This window comes from Botryllus schlosseri, chromosome 10 (assembly GCF_051294905.1).
Source record: "Botryllus schlosseri isolate E-star chromosome 10, Bs_hap1, whole genome shotgun sequence".
Taxonomy (NCBI): Eukaryota; Metazoa; Chordata; class Ascidiacea; order Stolidobranchia; family Styelidae; genus Botryllus; species Botryllus schlosseri.
The window spans coordinates 18,549,114-18,576,770 of record NC_137245.1 but is presented as its reverse complement, the minus strand read 5'-3'; the positions used below and the strand labels follow the sequence as shown (position 1 = coordinate 18,576,770).

Below are 27,657 nucleotides of genomic sequence, written 5' to 3'. Positions count from 1 at the left end.
CTCGAACATGTAATTGACGAACCTGCGGGGCTCGTGCACTTTCGGACCAAACTCACTACAGCCTTACCGAGAAAATGGGCTTTTGGTCCGAAAGTGCATGAGCCCCGTCCTGGTCCGGGCTCGTCAAACTCAGATTTGAGACTTGGGCTTCGGCCTTGATGCGTGATTCGCAAAATACCACTTTTGAAATGTTAGTCACTTTAATAGCTGTCATATAATATGCAAAGATATCTCAAATATGTGACTGGCGGTACTGAAGTTGAGTAGTGCTTTCAGAACTACATTCATTGCAGTTGAATTTATCACTTCGAAGACTTTTCGCGTTCCCCTTACCAAGAGTTAACGGAACAATAAGAAGAAATAGTTTCTACACAATCTTCAAATATTCCATGTGTATTGTATTATTTGATTTTCTTTTCTCTTGTCCCTTTATTGACTACCGCAGTACCGGTACAGCTGACTCTGGGTCAGCTAGCGTTCCTTTTAATTATGGTATTGTTACGTCATAAGTTGCCAATTTGGTTTTCGTTTGAATCTCTTTCTGTATGCTTCTTATTGTGCCGTTAACTCTTAATAATGGACATTCGAGATACCTTCAAGGTAATTAATTATACTGCAATTTATGAAGTTTTGAAAGCAATATTAGATATACCTCAATAAGCGATGTTTCGCCACGTATATTTCAAACACAGGAACAACGAAACATAAAGCACTACAACCAGGGCCGTAACAGCACTTCGTCAGCCCCCCCCCGAAACGTTGGTCTTGGGCCCCCCATAGGGTGATAAACCGGACTTCTGGGGGGCTTTGTCCCCCAGACCCCTCAGCTTCTACGTTGTTTACCGCTACTTATCATCTATATTGGGTCTCCGTTTATTGAGTAAGCTTTTCTCGACTAACCGCGCGAAGCGCGAAAATTTTTTATAATTCATTATTGAATCGGTCAATATAATCGAGAATTGCATATATATTGCAATCAATTTCTATCCTTTCTCTGCTCACGTAATCAGATTTACCGGTAGAGCGGAATGAGGTGTGTTTGAAAAGTTACGACCACTCAATAATAATTAACTATCTTTGGGCGTATATCTCTTGGTAGGAACAAAACACTTCGTCAGGTCCCGCAAAAAATAGGGTCTTGGGCTCCTATAGGGTGATAAACCGACCCTACCCATCACGCTGTTCGCTTTTACCACGAAATTAGTTGTACGACGTAGTGAGCACGCGCCAAGCGCGAAAATTTTCAATAATTCATATTAAAATCCGTCAATAAGATTGAATTGCATATATATTGCTATCAATTTCTTGTACTCTCTGCTCGCGTTATTGGATTTACTGGTAGAGCTGAGTGAGGTGTCTTGGAAACTGTAGGGCCCGTAAATAATAGGCTAATTAAACATCTTCAGGCGGACGGACCCGTTGGTATGACTTCGTTACATGATGTTATTTCGTGACCTCCGCTATATCAAAAAATATATAATCGCATGAATGTACTAAACTAAAAGACGCACACGATTTCAAATTGGTATTTCTTCACTGGCATATAATATCTCCTGCGGGATGGTATTTGTCTTGCGAGGTTCAGATTGCTAAGACAGGAACATTAGTAGTCAGTCATTTAGGCGCCTATGGACAATTGAACTTATATACGTATCGGCATTAGCGCAGTTCTTTTCGGCAAAGGTTTTCTCGCTGCCGATCATTCTGGCACATTTTTTGGAGTCGCATGTTACATGGCCTAAAACTTTATATCTTGGTGCATCGTGGCGCGGTAATGGCCAACGCCGATATGCCCATTTCTATAAATCTTGCGTGTTTTTTCTTGGGTTAAGAGTACCCAATAATCAAGATATTTGACAAATTGATGATGCGCCGAGCGCGAAAATTTTTTGAAAAAGCTGCATAAACTTTCAAAAAATACTTTATAATTTATGCTAATTGACGGAATGATTTTGGGCCCCTTTCGAGCTCGCCCCCCAATTGGGGGGTTTGGGGTGCGGCAGTTACGGTCCTGACTACAACTAATTGTTCAGCATTCCAAGCAATATTCGTTCATCTGAAGTTTTCTGTGTCTTGGGCAAATCATTTTGTTGCAAGTGTTACAGGCAAAACGGGTATGCTTTGCACATCTGTAGCATCTTCCTGGTTTGATACCAAACATGTCAGGTATAAACCCTATTATCGCCAAATGGAATTTTTCAAAATACCCTACATTTATGTCCGAGGTAGCCCATTGTTAAAATTGTCATTAGCAATTCTATCCTGGTCATAAACTCTACAATTTCGGTCGAATTGGCTTGAATTTGGTACGCATAGACGCTGAATTTTACGCTGAATATGCACATACCGAAAATGCCAGGTATAAACCCATATGGTAGTTCTTCATACACACTATGCTCAAGGCTCATTCACGTGCACATTGCACACGTTTTCGGCGCGATATACGCCGAGTAATATTGCATGTATTGCGACTTATAGTTCACTTGTTGACGTTATTTGGATACTGATAATACGTAGGGACATGTGCTCATCACAAAAACAATCTTTATAGTTGTCTATTCTCAGTAGAACTCGAGATATGGACTGCATTACTGAACACAGTTAACAGTTGCTTGAATTGCAAAGCCGACAGATGTGGAAAGGCTATTATTTGACTCAATTTCGGGCAAATGTGCAGTCGATTGAGCATAGTCTTTCAGATCTTGGCGAGCAAGCTGCAGCAGCTCTTTTGCCATTTCCAACCATATACCTGTGTGAGGCTGGCTTTTCAACTCAGACGATGATCAGAAGAAGTATCGCAATAGACTTTCAACCGGAAGATGAGATCAGATGTACGCCTTGATAACCATAATTTTGGAATTCGATAAACTGGGCAAGCAAGTTCAAGGACAGGGCTCTCTTTGAGTGTCTGTTGAGTGAAAAACAGTGCTTGCTTTTTTCGTTGATACCGTATTAAACTCTCTTCGATAGAAATCAAAAAACCTATTTTTCGTTAATATATAGCTTGAGTCCGCGGATATATAGGCGAGCTTGAGAAGAGTCCGCGGGTCAAAAAGGTTGATTGATTGCTTTATACTCTCGATTTTTCGGTCTGCAATAAAAGAAAGGTAGAGGTGTTGATTTCAATAAGTTTTAAATTGGAATAGCATTTTACCGCAATCGTTGAGATAATTAGACTTATATTATTTTTCATTTCATCCATTCATTCGTTGTCTAACTATCTGTACACGAGGCGGAAACTGATAAATGCGTCCTTTACATCTTCACCTTAGGTTGTTTCGGGGTATATTTCCCAGTTCGTCTTTTCTGGTACCAGGCGATTGCCGTAATACAAGCGACGGAGATAATAATTGCCAGTACAAGAGCGAATATAAACCACCATGGTATACCTGTAAAACAGGTAATTGCACATAGGAACCATTTCAATAAAGACCTGCAGTCTGTAGTCGAACTGATAGAAAATCTGATGAAGCACAACACAAGTACACTGCAATAGTTCTGTATATTGTTGGCAAATATAATGAGTCGTATAGTTGACCGGATTGACCCATGTGTCTATGCACAACGTGCCGCTTATATTCATCTTTGACAAGTACTGTCAAGACAAGCATGACCTTTTCCGATTAAAATTTACGAATAGCACGTGGATAGTGTTTTCGGAAAAGTAATAAGTTCTATTTACAGTCCAAATTTGATGTAGTTATTGGCCCACTATGTTGCACACAATACATTTGTTGCATACAATGCACAGGAGGAACGAACGACACGGCTCAAGGGGCATGAGCACAAAAAAGGTTAAGAAACACTACCCTGGCGCATTATTCGCCCATCAAAATACTGACCGCCATTACCTACCTTCTGCCAGCTTTGGTTGTATTGTTGAGGTATCATTTGAGTTTGGCCATATCGAACTAGTGTTTGTATTGTCCACGACTGAGATGGTTTGAGTGTATGGAGGAGATTCTTTTGGGTCATCGGTAGTTGGACCCGCGACCGTACTTGCAAGCGGGGTAGCAGACGTCGTTGGAGGAACGGAAGAACACAAAGTGTTGAAAGTCTCACGGACTGGAACGCTTTCACCACCCGCGTTGGATGCAGTCAATTCAACCGAATAGGCGTCACATGGAGATAAATCGTTGAACGTAGCCGTCGGCATTGCGAGGTTCGCAAGTTCCTTGAATAAACTTACAATATCTATCCAAAACCGCCAATAATAAAACTAGAACATAAGACTGTTGAAAAGACTCTTTTATTCACATTTTTATTTCTTATAATCGCTATAATGCCGTCTCGTAAGAGTGCATTCAGTACCCTACAGTATCCTACAGAATATTGCCTCATCCATATCGATATACACAGAGCTGAAACAGCACTCCGTCAGCCCCCCCAAACGTTGGTCTTGGACCGCCGTGGGGTAATCACTGATCAGTCAAACTTCTAGGAGGCCTTGCCGCCATACCCCTGATTTACGGCTACTCGACTTCCAGAGATTCTTAATATAGGGCAGCACGGCGTGTGCGTTAACTAGTCGCGCCAAGTGCGAAGGATTTTTCAAATTCATCATTGAATTTTGTCAATAATATCAGCAATTCCATATCTTTTGGATTCTTTTTCAGCCCACGGGATCAGATTAACTGGTAGAGCTGAACGAGGTGGTGCCTTCGAAAACTCAGGGCAGCATGTTCGTTGTTCATGATATGCGATCGTTAATTTTACATCAACTGGGCCCCGTTGTTTATAATTACTCTGTTCAATGTTGTCAGCCGCTCGTCTGTTATATAGTCGGACAACATTGTAATCGCCCAACAATAATGATTAAAAGAAAGACCTCTTTCGTGAGACGCCTAGTTTGACATTTCTTGCATAATCACTAATTCATTTTTCCAAGATGGTCAGGTCATTTAGGCGCTTATATAAACAATTGACAATTGGACATATGTATACATGTATCAAGGTCTCAGTATAGATAACTAACCTACGGATAGATACGCAACACCAGTCGTCACGCTTGCTAGCTCGGAGGAAATTACTGCTCAGCAATCTGAACGCAACGTAATTGCCAATCCCAAAGCTGACGCCCGAGCGCTCAAATTGGATGAAGTTGTTCATATTTGAAAGCTACTGTCGCACTGATTCCGAAAATAAACATTAAAATCTGATCAGGGCAACGGAAACCCCTCGAAATACACCTCAAATTCTCAAAATCGGCATTGTTCTGAACAATTGCAGCCACGCAAGGGCCATAGTTATGGTCATTGTACTGCGTCGCTCCAATTGTTTGAAACAATGCCGATTTTCAGACTTTGAAAGCTATTGCGGGATGGTTCCATTGCCTTGGTGAATATTTATTGCGGCAGTAGCTTTCAAATAAGATCAACTTCATTTAATTTGAGCGCTCGGATCGTCAGCTATGCGATTGGCAATTACGTTGCGTTCCAGATTGCTGAGAAGTAATTTCCTCCGAGCAAGCAAGCGTGACGACGGGTGTTGCGTATCTATCCGCAGGTTAGTTATCTATAGTCTCAGCCAACATGGGGTGGTCATTTTTGACCAAGCTATTCTCGCCGCGAATGTGGAGTCGGCCGAAATATAAAGACATGTAGTAACATTAAATCGCGCCAGGCGCGAAGAACCAAATATAAATACAGTCCGTGGACTCCATCAAGCCAGCCTCAACACGGGGTTGCCTTGCGAGCAATAGCACCGTTTTCTAGATAAAATTGTACACAGTGATATGAACTTGTTGAGTGCAGTATCGGTATTCCCAGTATAGGTAGTAGAAGGCACCGTGTACTTTTCCACGGAACTAAATATCGAACACCGCACTGTATCAAATACTATGGTCGTACTTTCAACGCTGAAGGTGCATTTTATCGTCATGACTATGTTCGTCTACACGTCTTGATAAATAACACATAATAAACAACAGAAATGTACCTGATTCGTCTGGGTTGATTTAGTAAGCGACGTCAGAAAGACACGGGCTTTGTAACTTGTTGCGCTTGGTACGGCATCCCACTTTATTACCACGTTTGAATATCCTACGACGAAAGACACATTTCCAACTGAATCTGGATCTGCAAAATGCATGCTGGGATGTTCTTGGTACTGCTACATTCCGTCTATATCTAGGGTTGTGTTAAAACAAAAATCAATTTAAAACAAACATGTTTTAAACAAGGCCCTTGTTTAAAACATGTTTTTTTATTGTTTTCTTTGTTTTTTTGGAAGCCAGGACGTCACGCATATTCAATTGCGACGTCATCATGGACTGATATTCACGATTGAATATATAGGCTAAATATAGCTACTTTCACGAAATAGGCTTCCAACCCCTGTCATATACGGATCAAGAATATCTTTAACCAGGACTACATCGTCTTGCAGTATATTTACGGTCAGAGGTCATCCTCATCAGAACATTCATTTCGTATCAACGATCTATATCTACGTATAGCTGTTGAACCGACTTTCGAGGATTGGAACCATCTCATATCGTATACGTCGGCTTTATCGGGTGGTAATCGTCGTCCGTATTCTCATACAACATGTATTCGGAAAGTATTTACACAATTATGGCATAATTATACAACTTAAAAAAACGCATTTTTTTTTTAAAAAGGCTTTCGTTTAAAACCCTGTTTAAACATGTTTTATACAAGGTGTTTTAAACAACCGTTTGATTAAAATGCAACCCTATCTATATCTGTAACATCCAATCAATTATATTTGCAATGGAAATAGGTAAATTAACAAACCGTCGCTCCACCATTGCCCACTTCATATTAAGTAAGCTCATGATGTGGGGTGGTTCAGGTTCTGATGGTAAATAGGTTGAAACAAATAATGTCATATTTTTAGGGTTCGTAATTATATGCGCGAATTGCGAATTCATTCAGGCTTCAGAGATCAAACGCTGGCTCCGGCTTTATTTGAATAATCAATCGAAACTGTTACAAATTTCGTGTCCGGATATTGTTACAGTACACCTACCTCGTCTGCTCTATGGATGTGACATTAGGTCCGATACCTATCATATCTGCAATAGCATCTGATCTTACTTGTCAAAAATGTTTCGCAGTCGGTTCGGTTCACAAGCGTTCCAGAATCACACAATTCTGCAATCACGCATATTCGGTAACCCAGACCAGGCTCGAGACTATTGAATAACATTGTCGGGGTGTTTGTCCTGAAATAAATATGACTCCGAAATAATGTAAGCATGCGATGGTTCCGATAGGTTTCGTAGCATTCTAATAAATACCCACGGATCGAAACAACTTCTTATTTCTGATGCAAAAGTCAGGGAGGGTTAATGCGAGCCACTCCTGACCATAATATTATCAATAATAAAGATAAGAATCGTGCGTTTACTTGAAATTCTGTACAGCGTCGATACAATCAATGCATTCCGCTGTGACGACATAATTTTCGGAGACGTTGTTCCAAGACAAGACGAACTCCGTACTAGATAGGTGAGGGCGCCCCAGACGGAAAATAGCGGTCATATTGGACTGGAAGTTGCATTCGGGAGGTAGCGTTGTGTAGATGGTTGTAAGCGTCGTTTCATCAGTCGTTGGGCCAGTCGTAGTTGTTGTGATATCTTTAGTGGTGACTGTTGCGGTTGATGAGTATGCTGTAGTCGTATCTACGGTACTAGTGACCGTTGTGAAGATATCTGTGCTTTCGTCAGTCGTACCCGTTGTGGTAGCTTTCGTGGTAACAATTGAGGTTGATGTGTCTGCAGTAGTCGTAGCTACGGTACTAGTCACTGCCGGAGAGCTCGCCGCGGTGTGAGTGGTCACTGTAGTCGTAGTTGGAGCAATTGTCGGTTCTACAGTAAACGTATTATTTGATGTCACATTTTGCGTTCGGCCGTCGTGTTTTCTCTGTGTCGTTGTCAGAGAAAATTCATATGTGGAGCCAGGAGTCAATGATGATACAGTGATCTGAAATGTAAAATACGTATGTAATAACCGCAGAGGTCAAGGTAGTCAGAATTGCTATTCAATTACAAGTAGCAGTAGCTCTACTCATTTTGATGTTAAATGTTTCTTTAATATATTTAGAACATAAACACGGTCCGAGAACCAGAAGAACAGCACACATAGGAAGGAGCTGCATATTGTCCCGGACCCAGAGGTGGTTAGTAACGAAGTACCACTACTTTTTTGGAGTATAATCAAGTAGGTTTTTCCAACTTTCACTACTTACTCAAGTGTAACTTAATAGATGTAGTTTTGATACTGACCTTCCATGGATGCCTTAAAACAGGGGTGGCCAACCTTTTCGGCCCACGGGCCACATGAGATTTACGAACCATTGCGTGGGCTACTTCAATGTTGATGACCTTGATTAGTCGTCCGATAGGAGCGAATCGGATTAGGTAACGGTGAAAACAAGACTTATATTACTACGCATCAAAATCGATAACAATTATGTCAAGAAAACCAAGTATGCAATGCCAAGCGCGAAATTTTTCTATAGTTAATGATTGGTCAATAATAATGCTACTTGCATATATTGCGGGTCGCCTCTGCACACTACTGGGCTCATTTGGCAAGGACAGGTTTATTCGGCGCTTGGACATATAAATATCGAAGATTTCGGGGAACATGCGTCTATCATTTCGTGCAAAGGTTTCATCGCCGACGATCTTTCTGTGAGTGCAGACTCGAAGTCACATGTTGTTCGGCACGTTTTCTCTTAATTACGAATATAGGTCGACTCAATTCTGTAAATTGGCGGTATTTTTAATTTTTTAGAGGGGGCAGCAACACTAAAAGCAGGAATTCGAGTGACAATAAATCACGCGAATTGCTAAGAAAAATATCAAGTCAAGTCAAGTCAACTGATATTTTAGTCATCAACATCCCACATTTCGCGGTCAGGCTAATCAAACTTGGATTGGCCTTGCCAGTACACAATAAATTATCTTAGCAATCTATTTTTGTGATAGTAGAACTAATTTTGAGAATTACCTCGCGGGCCACATTTGGCCCGCTGGCCACCCTTGCCTTAAGACCGCTCGGCGTACCCCAAGGGGCTCATGGACCCCAGGTTAAGAACCCGTGGTTTAGGCAAGACTATATTAGGCCTAGAATACCTACTTTTTTACTTACTTGAAATCGGTACTTCTACTTGTACTTGAGTATAAATTATTTATTCAACTTCTATTTGGGTAGAAGCTTCTTGAACCACCTCTTCCAGGGTGAATGGAGCGTTTGTAACAGTTTAGGAACGGGGTGCTGGGACATGTTTTATTAGGGGACATCGTGCCATATTGAAGTGAGTTCCATCATTGCTATCAATCAAGTATTGGGCTGTTGATTTGATTCAAAATATTTTAAAATGAGATTTCCATAAAAATAGATGTATCGCTACAAAATGAGGAAAATGATACAAATGTCTCCAGTCCTACCATATAAATATTTATTTTATCGTTGTACCTTATTTCAATTGCGCCATAAAACTTACGCGTCGGACACAAAAAGGTCCTCATGTCCTTAATTTTTAATCATCACATGTGGCGTCTTTGTGGATCGAATCTTACAATAATGTCGATAGGTTTTGCGAAGCCGTGGATCTCTGTCTTTATATATCTTGCGTAACGGGCATTTACAATTGACCACGGGACCTGGGGTGTCATAGGAATATTTTACAAAAGTTCGTGTACCGACGAACATCATGCACCTTTCAGGGTTTTGAACTGTGAATATAACTTTAATTAATTATTTGATCGATGGAAAATAATTATCAAGACATAGATGTACAATTGTATATATCATGCATGAACTATGAATATCTTATACTTAGAGTTTTCCACGTACGGTCAATCTTTCAGACCCATCAATGTCCGTTTCGTCCAGAGACCACGGGGTCGCACCATTCCCGGTAAGAATATATCTCGTCGCTTTATCCACAGACGGGAACGAAATTGTTACAGAAGAACCGTCGAAAGATGATGTATTTGCGATTGCTGACGTACTTATCGGTTGCATGTCTAACAAGTAGGAGTAATCTTTCAATGTAATATTCTTATTCGATCAAGACACACACGATGTACAATTTGACACATGTTACAAGAGACCGTGACAGACATATTGGCGAAGAAATTGTTTGGTAACAATATAGTTTACAGATTTGTGAAATATTCCAGAAACGCCCTTACTAAATATGACCCACAAGACCCAATTTGATGTAATGAACAGATAAAAGGAAGTCTACAACACGACCAGTTGCGGTCGCTTAATCTCACATCCACTTCGGCCTACAAGTGCCCGATCTTTTTAGTTTTTAATCAATATTCGGCGGTCCTGTTTCGACGCTCTTTCTTGCTCTTTCCATTCGCTTTCATTCTTCGCCGGGTCTTTTCCCGGGATTTTGGCCCCATAAGAGCGTCGACACGGGAGAAGAGGAGCCAAGATCGCGGATCGACTCCGGTCCCCTGCGTCGCTGTCGCTGGCTGTCAATACTACACTAACTCCCCCACAAGACGCTTGTATGTCAATTATATACGAACGGATTTGAGATCTTACCAGTCGTACGAAGGAATCGGAATTTCTTGTTCCCAGGTATGTCGTAGTAAAGAGCATACAAAGTCTCATTCGGTTGTCGCTTCATGAAATCCCGGATTAAAAACTTGGGCTCTAATCCATAGACAGTGTTATTTCTGAGATCGAATTCGCTGCCGTCCTCGAGAACGTATTCTGGAAACGCATTGACGGCAGAGATTCGATATATAGATATTCAGCGGCTAATATGTACGTCGTTTTATTTTGTATCCAGATAAGTGCTGTTGTAGACGCCCTCTGTCTATATACACCTATATACATTCAGATATATCTTAACCTCAAATCAGTCACATTCAATTTTCTATTCACAAATCCACACAGCATTAACTTGGCATTCATCACTAATCTAGTTGGTCAAATGCCTATATAAATTATTCAATCATCATGAAGTAGGCTACTATTTATCATCATAAATTGCTATTTACTAAGCAGATGGTAAATGCGTGACCCTATTTTTAAGAAGACTGGCTATATAGTTGGAAACTCATGATGGAGTAGGTCGATGTCACCCCACTGATGTCAAAGTAACTAGCTTACTTCCATCTTCCCTAAAGGCAAAGTCTCTCCTGTCCTGATTGGCAAGCGATTGTTGTGTATCCAAAATAGGAACAACTGGAATCACTTGCGATGTCTCCTCCGGGCTGAGTATCACGAAAGTGTTCGTGATTCCGCCTTCCGTCATGTTGGTGCTAGTCTTGTACTGGAGCCGCCAAAGCAGAGGGTCTTCCTCCGTATGAAGGATAACAGTTCCGATCGCTTCGTCTGGAATGTGTCGGAGTTTAAGCGAATGAATCAGTTGGCCGTTATATAGTGTTGAGTCCTTGAAAGTAACATTAAAAAAAATATTTCTCTTTCAAATCGCGTATGTTCAGAAATATAGTAGTCGTGTTGCAAATGATGTCTGGGCGCCTCAGATTATTAATTAGTTGAAGGATGTCCACGAATGTAAATTAAAGGTATGAAACCACTGATTTGTAGGAACTTGTAGCTGTTTAAGATGTAAAACGATTTCGAGAAATAATTCAAGACAATCTTCATTTCTGACAGTCGGAGTATATGTTTTACATAATTGCACGGGGCGTGACCAGTGAGTGGCCCAGTACACTGCTCTTACCTCCGTTATTTACAGCAAAATTAGTGAATTGGGTCCCGTTCAGATTGTAAACAGAAGTTGATGTATCGTTGAAAGATTTATCTTTAATCTTCAGTCTAAAATAAACAGTCTCGTTCTCCTTCCTAACAACGTCGAGGCTGTTCAGATTTGTCAGGTTTTCGTATGCCTTCTCCAGCTCTTGCTGTGTCTTGTTCCATTCCTCACTGAACTCACTGTTATCAGGCGATGAGCGACCAACAAATGTCACCCGAGCAAAGACCGACAGCGAATCTGGAAGTTATCATAATTTAAGCTTTTACTGCGGTCGAAGTCTTTACTCTAAAAACAGTGCCCAGGTGGCTCGTGTGAAATGACATAACTGATTTGACGTATTAAGTTTAATTTATCGCTCTTGGAAGAGGTTTCGTTGTGCAACATAGTCCAGAGTGTAGAAACATAAAAAGATCCGGGTGTGATAGAAAGGTAAAAGATATATGGTTTAATATAAAATATAGAGAAAACAGCTTCCAATATTCGAGAATTCATATCGAAATAGTTTGCCGGCTCTTGAAGATTTTACAAACGCAAATGCGTTGTTACGGGAGGAGAGCGTATCACTATCAAATTTCGATTTCAAAATAGAAATTAAAATATGGTCAGGCTCCGGACTTTGACGAAAAATCACCCTCAACATCTGAAATGTGCATTGTTCAGAACAATCGGATGACCGCAAAACAATGACCATAACAATGACCCGTTGCGGCTTTCCGATTGTTCAGACAAATCCAATATTTCAGACGTGGAGAGCGGATTCTATGTGGTTCAGTGCCGGATCATATTTTAATTTATATTTTCTGTAATGGTGCGGCAGTAGCTTTCGAACAAGAACAGATTCAGTAAATTTTGCCCTCGGGAAGATAACTTTTCGATTCCCAAAAATTCCCATAGTCGCTGCCGCAAAACAAATCTGAATCCAGTTTCAGCGAAGCGGAACGAAGCTGCCAAATCGACCGTTATCATTCCATGTTTACATTCAATGGTATCACCGAACCTGAAGGTGTACACCGATCCCATATACCACCGCAGGCATATTGTATTTAATTTATGCGCGTATTCGACTAATGTAATGAATTACACATGTGAAAGCTGAATTTTGAGCCCAAAAGTACCGATGATTTGATTTGAAGTAATCATATTCGATGCACCCATTCTACTTAGATGATGAGATTTGATATCTTTATCTTTGAATAATCTTTCATTTTGTATCATGTCTGAACCAACTAAACGTAGGAAGTAAATTCGTTCAAATGTCACACACGAAGACAATGTTCCTCGCAATATATCTTCAATTTAACTATACGGCCCTAAGACACGCTGGAAATACTGAATTACAATCAGAACCCGGTCTTCTTCTACGAAATCCAACTTTAATGCTCTGCTCTTGTAGCACAAATATAACCTCATGCGGTGTTCCAAAAAAAAATTCAAAATCATAGTTTGATTGTGACTTCACTATAATATATTACATGCAATTATGATGGATGACTCTACATTAATTCTTGATGGTAAATGAAATCCCAAGGTTACGTCAAATTGAAAAAAAAAATGATTGACATAACCTAATGCGCGACTAACAAATGAAAAAAGAGTGAATTCACCTGTGGTAAAATTATACCAGTCCGAAAAAATTGCTTCAGTTTCAGTTAGATTGACACTGCTGTAGATTTGTGAAGCGCGTCCTCGCACCTGATACGTGGTGTCGGGTTGTAGATCTACCAAACTAATAGGAGACATTAATTTAAAAGCAGAAACGCTTCGATCGTGATTATGTCAAGCTCGGCTTACCGTATCACATAATATTGATCTTCTTCGGTTGTCACCACATCTGAAATGTTCGTGCCTAGAAGTCGATATTCCACTGTCCACTGAGAAACTCTGGCTCTGTTCGCGGTGTTTAGGAACACTAAGAATGTGTTCGGAAGCGGAGTGCTGGTTGTGAGAGTGGGTGCACCGGGATCTGTGAACGGCTATATCAACTAGTACAGTCCACGGGTGCATAGCTAAAATGGCATATAATGTCAAAGGAAATGATATCGCAATATGTCGGCAGTAGCCTACTAGTAAAGCCATGCGGTTCTTTGATAATAATGAGACAAATCAAGAGCTACACGTTCAATGAAATTGATGTGTGATGCCACAAAACAGCCAGCGGCCGTCCGTGATGACATCTGCCGGTGGAGATGGCAACTGTTTTTCAGCCTCTTCGGCTTTCGGTCGCAAAAGGACCCTGTACCTGTACACCTGAGCTCCCCCAGTGGTGAAGGGAGTCTGCCAATAACTTAGTATCGCCGTATATTGAAATGATCGATCCGGATATCGCGAGACTGTGATTGACATTAAAGGACAATTTGCAATCTGTCATTTATGATGTCCAATTATTCGCACCACGATACCAGTGTTTCCCTTTTTTACACAACGCCACCTAGGTCACGAACCAGATATCGAACGCCCCCTTATTAACCCTGTCCTAATCCAGAATAAAAGCTGTTTGTGTGGTTCATTGCACTGTGACTGCATAGTCACGAGTCACGTAGCCTTTCTGCGTCGATGTAACTTATTGACAGCCCGATATACGTTATGTAAGGTATGTCAGGGTCACATTTTGTACGAGACAGACACAATCAGTGAGTGCAATCGTATTTTTTTCTCTTTCATATAATCGTACTTTGTTTTGGAGCGATATGCGCTTAAAGCTCCATCGTTCTCGCTGTAGTGTACATGCGTTTGAGTGTGTGCTCATAACTTGCGCTGAATAATTCCTCTATTCGTTGTTTTGTTAATTGTTTGGTTAGTGAGGAAACTTAATTTTGTATAACAATAAACACATGCGGAGAGTGTCGGTGACGATTTTCGATTGAATGCATATTGTCCAGGGCTTTGGAGCAGTCGTAAATTTTAAAATGCTCCAGGTCCGGCTCCGGAGCACTCTTCTATTATAAATTAGCTCCGGCTCCAGCTTCGGAGCTCATTGATACCACTGTTCCGAGTTCCGACTCCATCTCCGGTTCCGGCAACTATGGTTCGGTTGTAGCCGTCGCAAGAACAATCATTTTGTGGAGGCATGCAAAGTCCTGTGACGTGATAATTACTTCGTGCCGTCATATCCTCACGAGAACGCAATTACCTCCATTCCATTGCATGTACACATAGTACATCATTAAAACCGTGACGTGACGTTTTCATACCGGTAGGCCTACTGCGCTCGCTAATATCAAGCAATACAAACCAATTTAATCTTGAAATGGTGCGATTCGTTCAAATGTAACCGCAAAAATTAGCGCATGTCGCGACCTTATCAGCAGAAATACACTTTTACCAAATATACCCAATGGCTAGAAATGCGATATTGGTGCGCTCGTTACCAGTCCGTCCGTCGTCGATCAACTTTAGCGGAATATAAGACGGTTACCTTTGAAACGAACCGGATAAACTCAGAATTAGTGCCACTGAGAATGAGAACTTAATTCATCGCCGTGCACTGTACAAGTCAGTAGCCAATTAAACTGCAAACTCGCTAATGACATTGCGCGACAATTCAAGAATACGAGTGTATCAAGCAGACAAGAGTGAATACCCGAAGTTGATGTTTACAAATTGGAAAGCTCGCATCCCATCACTATTTGTTTCTCAGCGTGCGGCATGCGCGCCTCCAAATCAACATCTGCATCAAGGTCATGTTTATATCATATTGCGTATCTTATATATTCGTCTCATTACTAATTACTTAAATTGCTCAGCTCACATAAGCAACAATCCCGTTTTGTGACATGCATGGTTTTCATTATTTTTCCGAACCACCGAACCCGAATTGGCCATCGGTGTGGTGCTGATGACGAAAGTCAGGGTATACCTATAATACAGTAACTACGGAGTAAGCGCGGCAAATCCAGCCAACCCAGGTTTGGCGCCTATGCATGACAGACAGACAGACAGACAGAAGTTTATTTCCAGGTGCAACAATTTAATGCTGTGTAATCGTGGCCAGCGATACGACCATCAGGTGTTCAAGTCAGCTGGTCACCTCATACATTATACAGACAGTCATATATAGGCCTATATATGCAATAGCAATTACGTACACCCAACATGTGATGTATATCTATAATAATTAATGATTTGGCATATCACTGCTGTCAATCTAGCTAACCTATATAATAACAAGTGACTAAACAGTTGGTAAAATAACAAGTGAACAGTACAAACGGTACCAAACTCTCAATCGTATAAGAATGAAGAAACTAAACAATAGCAATTAAGTTATGATTGCAAGAGCTGCTTTTTAAAATGATATTTAAATTCGTTAAAAGACATATTTTTGAATTCAGTTGGAATCTCACCCCATAGTTTTGGTCCTAAAAAGACGATGGATCTTTGAGCCATTGAAGACACACGTGGGATGAAGTATAGTTGTTAGAAGAAGCAGGTCTTGCAATATAAGTATGGACGTATTTTTAGAGAAGAAATAGGCCTAGCAATGCATCGGAAATATTGCCATTATGGTATCTATGCATCAGCTTTGCAATTTATAAAGAGCTCATTTCAGGAACTGTTAATATGTTGAGGGATCTGTATGCTTGCTGAACACTATCCCGCGATCCTAGACGGCATTTTGAGCGGATAGCTCTATTTTGTTGCACTGTTAAGTCATGCAAGTACGTTTTGAAAGTTGTGCCCCAAAAATAATACCATATAACAGGTAAGGATGAATTATGGAAAAGTATAAAGTTCTTAGAACTGCCCTGGGAAGTAAACGAGATACCCGTGACAACACAACACAAGCACGAGAAGCTTTTGACACTAGCAATTCGATATGGGATCTCCAAGACATATCATTGTCAATGTGTATCCCTAAATATTTCGCAGCGGAGGTTAATTTCACAGTGTCGCCATGTATTGTTATTGCAAAAGTGTGTGTATGTGTGTGTGTGTGGTGTGTGTGTGTGGGCGCTGCCTTGTTGTTGCTAATCAACAGCTGAGTTTTGGAAGGGTTTATTACTAGTTTGTTCACATTCATCCAAGTGATAATGCTTTCCATTTCAGAGTTGACTGTATGCTGGAGAGAAGCTAGGTCAGAATCGCGGGCAAATAAGCATGTATCGTCTGCAAAGAGAGTCGTGTGGAACATGGTTTCTGGTTAGTTGGACAAGGTGGTGCCAAAGAGGCAACAATTATTAATTCTGTGAGCGATTATGGCAAAATTATGTGAATTCAGCCATCAGTAAAAGCATATAGCATCTTATCAAATACATCGGAGCCGGAGCTACTGTTCATACTACCGGCTCCAGCTCCGGCTCCGCTGAAAATACACGGCTCCTTGCTCCGGCTCCCAAGCCCTGCATTGTATAGCCGCGAACGACGTGATCACATATTCACAAATCTGACTTTGGTGCACAGAGAAAGCTAGATATTTACGTATTTTCTCGAACAGTTTCCGATAGTCCATCCATACCGCCAACTTTTACTCTCAGCGTCCCAAACACCCAATTTGTAGCTAGCGCCCCTTTCGAGGTCGTCAACGCCGCCAGGGGCGCTGGAGTTCATGTTGAGAACAACAAAGATATTGCCTCATTGATTTGCTATTGCTACTATCTTTTAACTTTCTTTAACCTCATTTTTAACTGCCATTCGCTATAGTCACATTGTATAGAAACACTGCACTTACTTGATGCGAGTGTGATCAGTGTACAGTGTGATCTCCAAGTTCGCATCGATCACTCCTATCCGTTACCGAATACTGCGCATGAGTACTTTCTATGCCATCATTGTGGCCATCTGATTTTTTAAAATTATTTCGTTTGGATGAAAAATAAAGACTCACTCACTCTCTCTCTCAGTAGACAGGATTATACGCAAGCATTCATTATGGTTATTAGCACGGCACTGAAATCAAACTTCTTGCGAAAAAGGGAGCGGTTTCACCGTTAGCAGTTTTCTTGTCGCCAAAAAATAGAAATTATACTTATTTGAAATGTCAACGCGTATATTCGCCGGGGGCTTCACGAAAATCGGCTGGAAATTGGTTTCTGGGACGATGCTGATAAAGATTGCACTTGAGACCACAACATTAAACGGAGATCGAAACAAAAATCCATCCAACACTTTGATCATCCGTTGATACGTAACAACAAATCGTTTCGATTTTGCCAACCGGGTTGAACCGTAGCTTATATGATGTGCAGATGTGATGTTATTTTTCGAAACTGGGAATGCGAGGCTCCTGTAAATATCTCACGCGCCGACTATAATGAAGGATTGTACAGAGTACAGTATACAATGTTTGTGTTTGATTTGATACCCGACAATAGTTTCGGTTGTTATCAACTTCACAAAACCGAAATTGTACACCTGGTTTTGACAGCCAGTAAAAGAATGTCAACATCCCCGAAATGCATTCACGGCCGAGGCGCCTCAAATGGTGTGCCCTTTGTACATAGTGGAATCATCGTTAAATGAAGGCTTAAAAACAGGTGTCATCACCGCTAGGGGCTTTCTCCCCGTCACAGACTAACTTTTTTATTGCTTTATTTTATTATTCTTCATTTATTATACTATCAAGTAACTTACTACTATCACGCTTTCCAATACTGCAACGTCACGCTCTATGAGTCCATGCAAAATCGGATTGCAATTGTCACATTTTAACTCGCCATATTGCATTACGGTGCAGCCTCATTTCATTTTGTATCACCAACATCACTTAAGGAACTGGGCTTTACTGTAACGTTCCGACATAAAACTTGTTGATTCAATTTTTCAGTAATTTTGAACGACGCATCTGATACGATGATGCAAACGGTTTCAGCAGCAAGTATCACATCGGTCCATAACGCAGAATTGATCGTCAATACTTTAAACTGGATTCGTCAACCGGCAGATTTTCGTCACATGTGTACAACATCCAAATTCGAACTTACGAGTTTGTTGTTTCGTTTTCGCCATTGCCAAATCTGCACCAGCATTTCTAGCTTGAATTGAGATATCGTACAATGTACTTGGTGTTAAATTCTGGAAAGAAAACGTAGTCTCGGAATTAATCGTGTTGATTAACGTCCTGCATTTGCAGAGCGCGACTACTACTACTACTACTACTACCACCACCACCACCACCACCACCACCACCACCACCACTACTACTACTATTATACTACAACACTCTCGCCTTTACTTACTATTAGAAGCGCAGACGGTGTGCCTCGTACAACCTCTTTGACAGTTTGACTTGAGTCATATCGCGAAGCCGCAGTAACAACGTATTCGTCAGCTCCTTCAACGATGTTGAAAGATATCCCGATTTTTGTTCCAGTCACGCTTTCTATAGTTGGCGCTTCCAATCCCGCTAGAACGTGTATCCAAATATTCAATTAATAGCTCACAAATATGATACCAAACGTCCCACAGCTTTCACACAAATAAGTTGCGAGTTTAATTCCGACTGAGGCACCACGCCATCTCATCCGTATTTTCGGCTTCGGGTATGGTTGGTTTTGGTTATGAAGTCGAAATAAATTTCGGGGTTTAACAAGGCAATCGTTAGTTAATGCCCGCTATGTATGAAAATATATATTTATTGTAATTACTTATAGTAGCAATTATTGTAATCGCTCCCGCCCTATATTTGGATATTTCATTCATTTAGTAGCGATGATCTGTAACAGACCATGCGGGGCGTAGGCCGCCAGTCAGCGAGGTAGTGTAATGGTGATCGGTGAATCGGTGATGCGTCCAGCTACTTGTTCGGTATAAGGTCGGGGGTTAGATCCCCGACCGGGTCAGCCCAAAGACTCAAAGGCTGGTATCCCCGGCTATCCTGCTAGGCGCTCAGCATCCACTGATAGCGTGCAGGAGAAAAAAAATGGCGGTGCGGTTAGAAACTAGGTGTGGCCTTACGGTTGTGTCGCATCTCCTTCGTCAAGCATCTCGATAGTGCAGGTGAAAAATAATATCATATCTCTCCCTCTCTCCAATATTCTTTGCATAGGCTTTCACTTTAATTGCAGGGAACGGTTACTATTAGGGTTGCATTTAAAACAAAAATCAATTTAAAACAAACATGTTTCAAACAAGGCCCTTGTTTAAAACTATAGGTATGTTAAAGCCATGACGTCAAGAACATTCAATTGTGACGTCATAGTGGATTGGCATTGACCATTGAAAATATAGGGTAAATATTTGGCGAAATATTTGTACTATTGTTGTTGAACCGATTATTTTGATGGTTGCAACCATCCCATATCGATATACGTCGGCTATATCGGGTGGTAATTATTAGGGCTGGGCACAATGATTCGAGTACTCGAATCTGAATCGAGTATTAATTTTAATGATTCGAGTCGAGTAGTAAAATACGATTTTTTCGAGTAATAAAATTATACGCTTCTCGCCACTGAAAGTTAATTTATCAACGAGAATTTTAATTTTCACTGTTGAAGCCTTGAAACCTTGATTGGCGGTATTGTAGCTTACGAAATATAGTACAAACCTACGAAGGTTACTGGACGTAGCGCATTTACGAAATCATGATAATCCCACAATATTTTCACCAAGTAGAATGAAATCGGTATGGTCGATAAAATACCAAATTATCTTTTACGAGATGGATAACCGGCATTATATTCTTTGTGGTAGTAAAAACGGTGCATATTTGACATACATTCTGTTATGACGTCATAATGGGTGATACTCGATTACTCGACTCGACTCGAAGCATATTACGTGATTCAGAATCGAATCACTCAGGTACTCGATTTTGCCCAGCCCTAGTAATTATCCGCAGACTCGTTTAACATGTTTTTTGGAAAGTATTTACACAATTATGGCATAATTTTACAACTTGAAAAAAAAATTTTTTTTTAAAGGCATTTGTTGAAAACACTGTTTAAAACATGTTTTAAATAAATTGTTTTAAAACACCGTTTGTTTCAAATGCAACCCTAGTTACTATAGTGCACGAACAGTGAAATTGGCGATTTGGGTAAATAATAGCGAATTAAATTGGCCGCCGTAATGAGCCTAACTCTCTTCAGTAACCGATAAGAGTATATCGTATACTAATTCGCTATTTTTATGCAATTTGAGTACGTCCGGATTGAGTTTTCAATTAGTGTCTTATTTGTTTTATTTTAAACAATTTCAGAATTAAGCACTGTCCTTGAAATATTGCATTTAAATTCATGATGCGGTTCTTTTGAACGAGGGAGGTTCCGGTATCAATTCTGCACGAAAGCAGGCAAATGGCGAGTTCGGTTCCTGAGTAAACATATTTCACCTATGAGCTGATGAAAAAATTGTCCCCACGTTCTCGTAACGGTGTCACGGCCATCAAATTGAGGGCTTTCGGGCCGAACGCAGTAAATTGGTGTTGATAAATTGTTTCCCCTCTTATTTATGGCCTAGAGGAGAACGGATTCGCAGTATGCCGAAACGATCCCGCGATATAACGGAGGAAGGAGCCGGTGAATGACGTGTACAAAGAATCGAACGAAAAGAGCACGAAAGGGCGTCTAAAGAAAGACAACCGAAAATACGGAGATCGAATAATGTTACACTTGGCAACTGGGTCATGCTGGATGTCAGATTAAGAGACCATACGGCGCACATGGTCGTTTCGGCATTCTCCTATATATGTTCATTACATCTTGCGTAATCCATTGCACATTGTGTGTCTCTAAATGACTACGATTATGATGAAGACGCCTCGTAATTTAATGGCCTCGTAATCAGCGATATCGAAATCGACGTAATGAACCGTCATACGCTATACATGATATCGCACCAGTTTACAACAAATTTTGCGGCATCTCTTCGTTACATGTTGTGTATGATTGGCATATTCCAGACCACCATACGTCAGCAGTCGCTTCTTCGAAATCTGGAATATTTGTACGCGAAAACTTTCTGATTTAGAATTTCCTGAGTTGTTTTCAAATATAGGCTACCCCAAACAACGCTAATCCCAACACCCTATAATCTGTGTGGTTTTCCTCAGACCAAATTAGCGAGCGGTGGAATAGCCAGTCGAGCGATTCATTTGGCGCCTTGTTGTAGTAATTCAAACACGGCAGGTATACGTAGGTTCTAATTTTACATCCGATCCACCATCATCCACGTATACATCCGTCTTCAAGAGGCCACACATGAAGACAAACATTAATTTTGCCCTGGTTCATGCTGGCTATACAAATCTTTATGCTATTGCGCAAGATTTCCTTACTTAACCTGAAATCTTGAGCGTTGAACTGTATATTATCGTGGGCAAAAAGTTGTCAGCGGATGTATATAGTCTATTTTCGTTTACTGTTTTGTCCATATCTGAGTTGTAAACTTTAGATCAGTGGCTCCCAACTTTTTCGCCAGCGGACTAATTTTCAATTGGCAAAAGTATTCGCGAACACCTTATCGACAATATAGTACTCATTTAATTATTCCAATGCATTTTGCTTGCATCAAGGGGTGCGGACCATCTTAGGATGGATATTTTTTTCCTGCTGAAACCCTGGTGTATTCGATTTTAAGGTTTTAGGGTTCCTTTTGGTATATTCGAAGTTTCAAGCACGGGTCGGGACACAAGACGTAACTAACTACCTGTACCTCAAGGTAGCCACAGAATGGGAATGTTTGGGAATGGCCTGCCTATAAAGCGAAATACAACGGCGCCGTGCCGGGGTATCGACAATTAGGACTAAAAAAAAGTATCTGTGTGCATAGGCACAGACTTTTATTTTTTACTAGGTGGCGACGTCTTGTGACGTAATAATTGTTCCATATCGATTACGTCATCGTCGCACTAGAACGCACTTTCCTACATGCCGCTGGTGCACCGTGCAGTGCAGCGTTAAACCATTCGTGTGGAGTGAATACCGGCCCTGCACACATTAATATCAAACCATGCAGTCGAGTTATTAAATGGAATCTTAAAACGGTAAGATCATTCAAAAAGTAACTGCGCTACTAGGCCGTCCGACGGAATGCATGAAACAAAAATCCGAATTTACGTCACTGAGAATTTGGAGTTGCATCAATGTTATTCACGCGCGATGCGCCGTGTGAGTTGTGAGAGACGAAATTCACTACGCACTGACATGGCAAGTTCGCAAGCAACACACGACAACTCATGAACATGAGGTTACAAGCAGACAATAATGATGATTACGAACGCGAAATCGCGCAGCCAATCAGTAATTGTCTCTTGCGGTTTCTGGCTTCACGTTGATTAGCTCGCATCGCGGCAATTGTTTCAGATTAAAACATCGATTTTGGCGGCATTGGTGCATTTCCCGATTTACGTTCGCGAAACATTTTGGGAGTACATCGGTCAATTCGTAAATTCAATTTCAATATCGACGGCCGCCAACACATACTAATTGAATTACGTGTTGACGGCTGCACAAATTTCCTTCTGCGGCCACAGGTTGGCTGCCCCTGGGATAGAACTGATTCCACTTCCGGGCGCATGTCGCGATTTTATCAATAGAAATCCACTGTCTACCAAATGCCCAATATTTTAATATTCGATATTGTTGTTCTCGATACGAGTACATCCAGCAATCAAATTTATCGGAATATAGAAGGTTCCTGTCATTGTTCCCTCTAATTTTTGACGAGTCTGCGCACACTCATCAACTTACTGCGCAGACCCTTGGACAGTAGTGCGTAACGACTAAAAAAAAGGTCATCACTTCGGATTTTTTAAGCGCAACTTGGATTTTCTGTGCGCAGGGACCGTGTCAGCACTGCTATTGCAGATGCTATTGTGTAGGCCGGCGATGATATCGTGCACACCAGGCCGAAGCCGCCAATGCAGATGCGATTGCGCAATGCGCAGGCAAGCGATGATATAGTGTGAACTGGGCCTATTGCAGATGCGATTGTTCAAGCCAGCGGAACCAGGCTTGCTCGACTCGTGATAAATCAGGCTAGCGACGATTGCCGCGCACGGGAATGAATGACCTAATTTCGCGTCCATCTCAGCGGGAGATCATCACAGAATCTTCTTGCTAATTGACAACATGCTTCTCGCAAATTGACCGTGCGGAAAACTGATAACACAATTATTGAATTGCAACTGAATATTAGATTTATAATGGTCATTTCAAAATGACGGGTTTTCGCGTTTCAAATAGGGTGTTCGACCCCCGAAACCCCCGTGGCTACGCGCCTGGCACACGTGCGTATCGAAATCGAAGACGTCTCTGACGAGGTCTGATTACTAGTTACTGGTAACACATCACTTGGGCTTTTGAGCATTTTGAACGAGGTGGCCGCCACCTCGTAAATATGGTGACGAGGTGGCTGCTGTATGATTCGATCACGCATCGAGCAGTACGCTTCGAGACGAATCAAGTATTCAGGTATCACTTATTGCGGCTTGATAAGACTATGTGTGATGTGGGAAGTTGAAATATGTACCTATTATGCGACCCCATAATTACAGATGAGGTAGTTTTTCGACCATACCCGTTTCACTACACTTTGTGACAATGTTGTTGGTTGATCACGACTTCAGGAAAATGTCATTTCTTCACATATAGCATTTTTGTATGCTTCGATTCGACCAATTGAGAGTTTCAAGGCTTGCACGGTGGGACAAAGGCAGGCCGTGTTATTTTTGGCATTTCAGCAGCCAGATGCCAAAACTGCAAAAAATAAAAATTTGAAAATGCCAAAAATAAGCAATTTTTGGCATATGCCAAAAATAACACGATCTGTCAAATAGTGTATTTCGTTCATGGTGTTGTGTTAACAGGACCGCGTTGCAAGCGAGAAGAGCGTTTGTGAAAGGCAGGTTTTTTAATCTGGGCCCTGCCCACCCATTAGGGGTGACAGCATGGTGTCCTAAATGGTGTGGGCACAGCGAGATTGAACGGCTGACTGCATTTGGTTTACGTCATACTTTCCATTTGTCCAAAGGCAATTTTACGACCATTTTTGATCGGCTTGTCGAGCGCTAAATTTGATAAAACGGGTATCAAGAAGAAGCTGCCGCAGTACTGATTATTAAAATATAAATTATATTCTGCTCATGGAACTGGAACCCCCAAAATCAACCACGATTTTTGCATTGTGATCGAGTTGAACATTGTGACGCAACAAACTGTCTGGCTATTTCTGAGCTGCATAGTCTCGTTTTGCCAGACAGTCTTGTTGCGTCAATGTTCTTAAACAAGCTAACCTTCCTAGGACTCTTGCATGCGAGTTGGTAATATTAAAGCCACCTGAAGTGACAAAAGTCCTCCGAAAATCTATCGGTAGACTGAAGGAGAAATGATAGTCGGGCTACTAAATATAATTTGTTAAGAGACAACACAGGACACTCCTGGAAAAGTATCGGGAAGAAAATTCTTTCCGCGATTAGATCGATGGCACTGGCGAAGTGATCTCTTTTCATGATGCATGGAAGCCGGTTCGGCCCTCCAAAGATTTCGAAGCTCTGAAAACCTTCTGTGGATGACTGGCAACATTCTTTCCCTCAACGGCTACTGTTGAAGCCGATATTTCCCAGATTCGCTGGGCGAGAAATGAATTTAGGAGAAACTTAGCTGACCTGAGTTTGGAAGCACTGTTACAGTGCAAACGATTTAGATCTATTCAACAGCTGTAACAAACAGCTGTTGAGCGTGTTTGTTAGGCTTTTCTTTCTTTTTTTTTTGCTTATTGGCACCGATTCCTATGGATACTGCATATTTTGTGGTTTCGTTTGATATTATTAACCTATGAAATCGTTGGGTATTTTTTTCTTCTTATTGTTTGTTGGCACTGATTATACGTGGATGCTGCACATTTTGCGGTGTCTTTTGACAAACTAGCCCAAATAAAGCGTTTTTGTGACTAATTCGAGGCTGAATTTATCTATTTAGAGGACGATGCCAAAACTGCCAAAAATAAAAATCGAAAAATGCCTAAAATAAGTTATTTTTGGCAGTTTTGGCATATGCCAAAAATAACACGGCCTGGACAAAGGCGTCGAAACCACAATTCTCATTTATGATGTGACTTCAAGGAGAAAGGGGCTTATAATTTTAGTCCTCGACCCGAATCCTTAAAAGTAACACTCCATTTGGATTCGAGTACTCGAGTCATTGTGCCCTAGTATCGACCTTCTGACCCATTACTATATCTCTTGACACGCAAATAGCTTGCCCTTGATACGCTCACGGACTCACCGAACGCCTTCCACGTACTCGAGTTGAGTAGATGAATCATTATGTTATTGACTATGTGTGAAAGCCACCATTAACTTGACGTACGTATAGTGGAAATGCGGGCATAAATCGCGTTCATGAAGCGTCACGCTATAGGCTATACGAACCTCATTGCCACGTTGTAACGCGTACTACGTCAGTGTCTACCCTCAGATGAATCAACGATCTTAAATTTTATTGGAAGTATAGATTACTTACTTTGTCCACGAGTGTGATGAAGGATTTTGATCAGGAAGATCAATGCGAGCAGCGAAGACATAACAGTCATAAGATGTATCGCACTATAAGTAGCACTATTGGCGTCCAAAACAGGATCTGTTAAACCGTGGCTCCGGTGAATTTATTCCATCTCTTTGCTGGCGCAACAAACTGCAAATAATCCCACCTTGGCACCAAGACACCACTAAAACTATCGCGGAGAAATAAACTAGAACGCAGGGATGAGAGACAATTGACAATTGTGTCAGTGTCGATAATTGAGATAGACATGTTGCCGTCACATAAAATGCTCGATATGTATTTGTTTCAATGTCGAATACCATTTAGATACATACCATTCCAACGAGACATATTTAGAGAGCAAACTACAGAAATTATTCTTACCAAAATACGCAAATATCTGTAAACTGCACTAAACACCATATATTATCTCTATTTCCAAACCAGTTGAAAATGAACCGCGCGTATCCACTAACCCAGGGATATCCGTGCACTTACCAATACAATACCGCGAGATATAGTTCGAAATGGAGCGCATTCGGTGGAACCTGTAACTGAACAATCAGACTGCACCGCTTCGTAACTGAGCTATAAAATGGGACTATACATTATTACCAAAGAGTATAATATATTTTAGCTTTTGACTGTACCCTAAACTTCTGTACATAATTCGAACCTCTTAACAAACCAATAAATAAAACCACGCGTATCCGCAGGATTTATCCGTTACAAAGTGGTCACATTCTTGAAACTTCCAAAATATATTTTTCCAACACTAAAACCTAAACAAAAAGTAAATAGATTTTTGGTTCAATACGCGGAACGAGTTTCGTTGAACATGCTGCATACATTTACGGTAGCTGCCGATGATAATTCATGCGTTACGGGAGGTAATACTCTCATCGGTGCAAAAAGACCGGACTTGAGGTCTAGCAGAAGCAAAACGTTCATTGCCTTAAGGTAGTCGCAATTTCGGGAAAGATAAATTGAAAATATGAAATTAAAAATTACCAAATCTCGACTTATTGCGCAATCACACAACACTTTTATGAAAAGGTATCGATGTCGTTGCAAGGTTAAGCTGCAGCATAGAGCAACGGCCATAGGGTACTTCGTAACATTGTGGTACGTTCCACCGCTGCATTGACATCATATCTGCATCAGTGGTGTCTTTTAAAAAAATTACAGAGAAAGTCGGCCGTGGTGCTCGGGAATCATAATAAGATTATCGGTTTAGTGTAAATTGGCCATAGATGCATAAGACACAACATGAACACGAACACTAACAACAACTCAGAAGTACTTATAGAGAAAATAGAAAATCAAAAAGCAATTTATCATCAGCAGATATCAACTTCCACATTTTAATGCTCTCATTATTATCATATTCATTCGTATCTACGAATTGGTTCAGAAACGCATAGGCACGTATTCAGCTTTGGGTCGTTTGCTCGATTCGAATACAGCAAATTATACTTTGTAATAAGAAGTCGTGCACTCGTACATGTTTTAA

At 41.0% G+C, this 27,657-nt stretch overlaps 1 protein-coding gene across 1 annotated transcript; it reads right to left on the bottom strand.

Moving 5' to 3' along the window:
- Positions 1-181: 181 nt before the first annotated feature.
- On the bottom strand, positions 182-26,752 carry LOC145447780 (uncharacterized). The gene is made up of 15 exons (XM_080326050.1): positions 26,124-26,752; positions 18,897-19,063; positions 18,642-18,732; positions 13,513-13,684; positions 13,326-13,447; positions 11,689-11,958; positions 11,112-11,336; positions 10,539-10,709; positions 9,831-10,003; positions 7,375-7,949; positions 7,062-7,189; positions 5,938-6,077; positions 3,856-4,174; positions 3,268-3,389; positions 182-3,091 (listed from the first exon to the last, which is right to left on the bottom strand). The coding sequence occupies exons 1-15, from the start codon at positions 26,191-26,193 to the stop codon at positions 3,071-3,073; spliced, it is 2,766 nt and encodes a 921-aa protein (XP_080182176.1). The 5' UTR covers positions 26,194-26,752; the 3' UTR covers positions 182-3,070.
- Between the last annotated feature and the right edge of the window lie 905 nt (positions 26,753-27,657).

Coding starts and splice junctions, on each gene's coding strand:
- LOC145447780 (XM_080326050.1), bottom strand. CDS start 26,193: ATGACTGTTATGTCTTCGCTGCTCGCATTGATCTTCCTGATCAAAATC. Junction 19,064..26,123: donor TCATCACACTCGTGGACAAA/GTAAGTAATCTA, acceptor TACACGTTCTAG/CGGGATTGGAAGCGCCAACT. Junction 10,004..10,538: donor CCGATTCCTTCGTACGACTG/GTAAGATCTCAA, acceptor CCTACTTGTTAG/ACATGCAACCGATAAGTACG.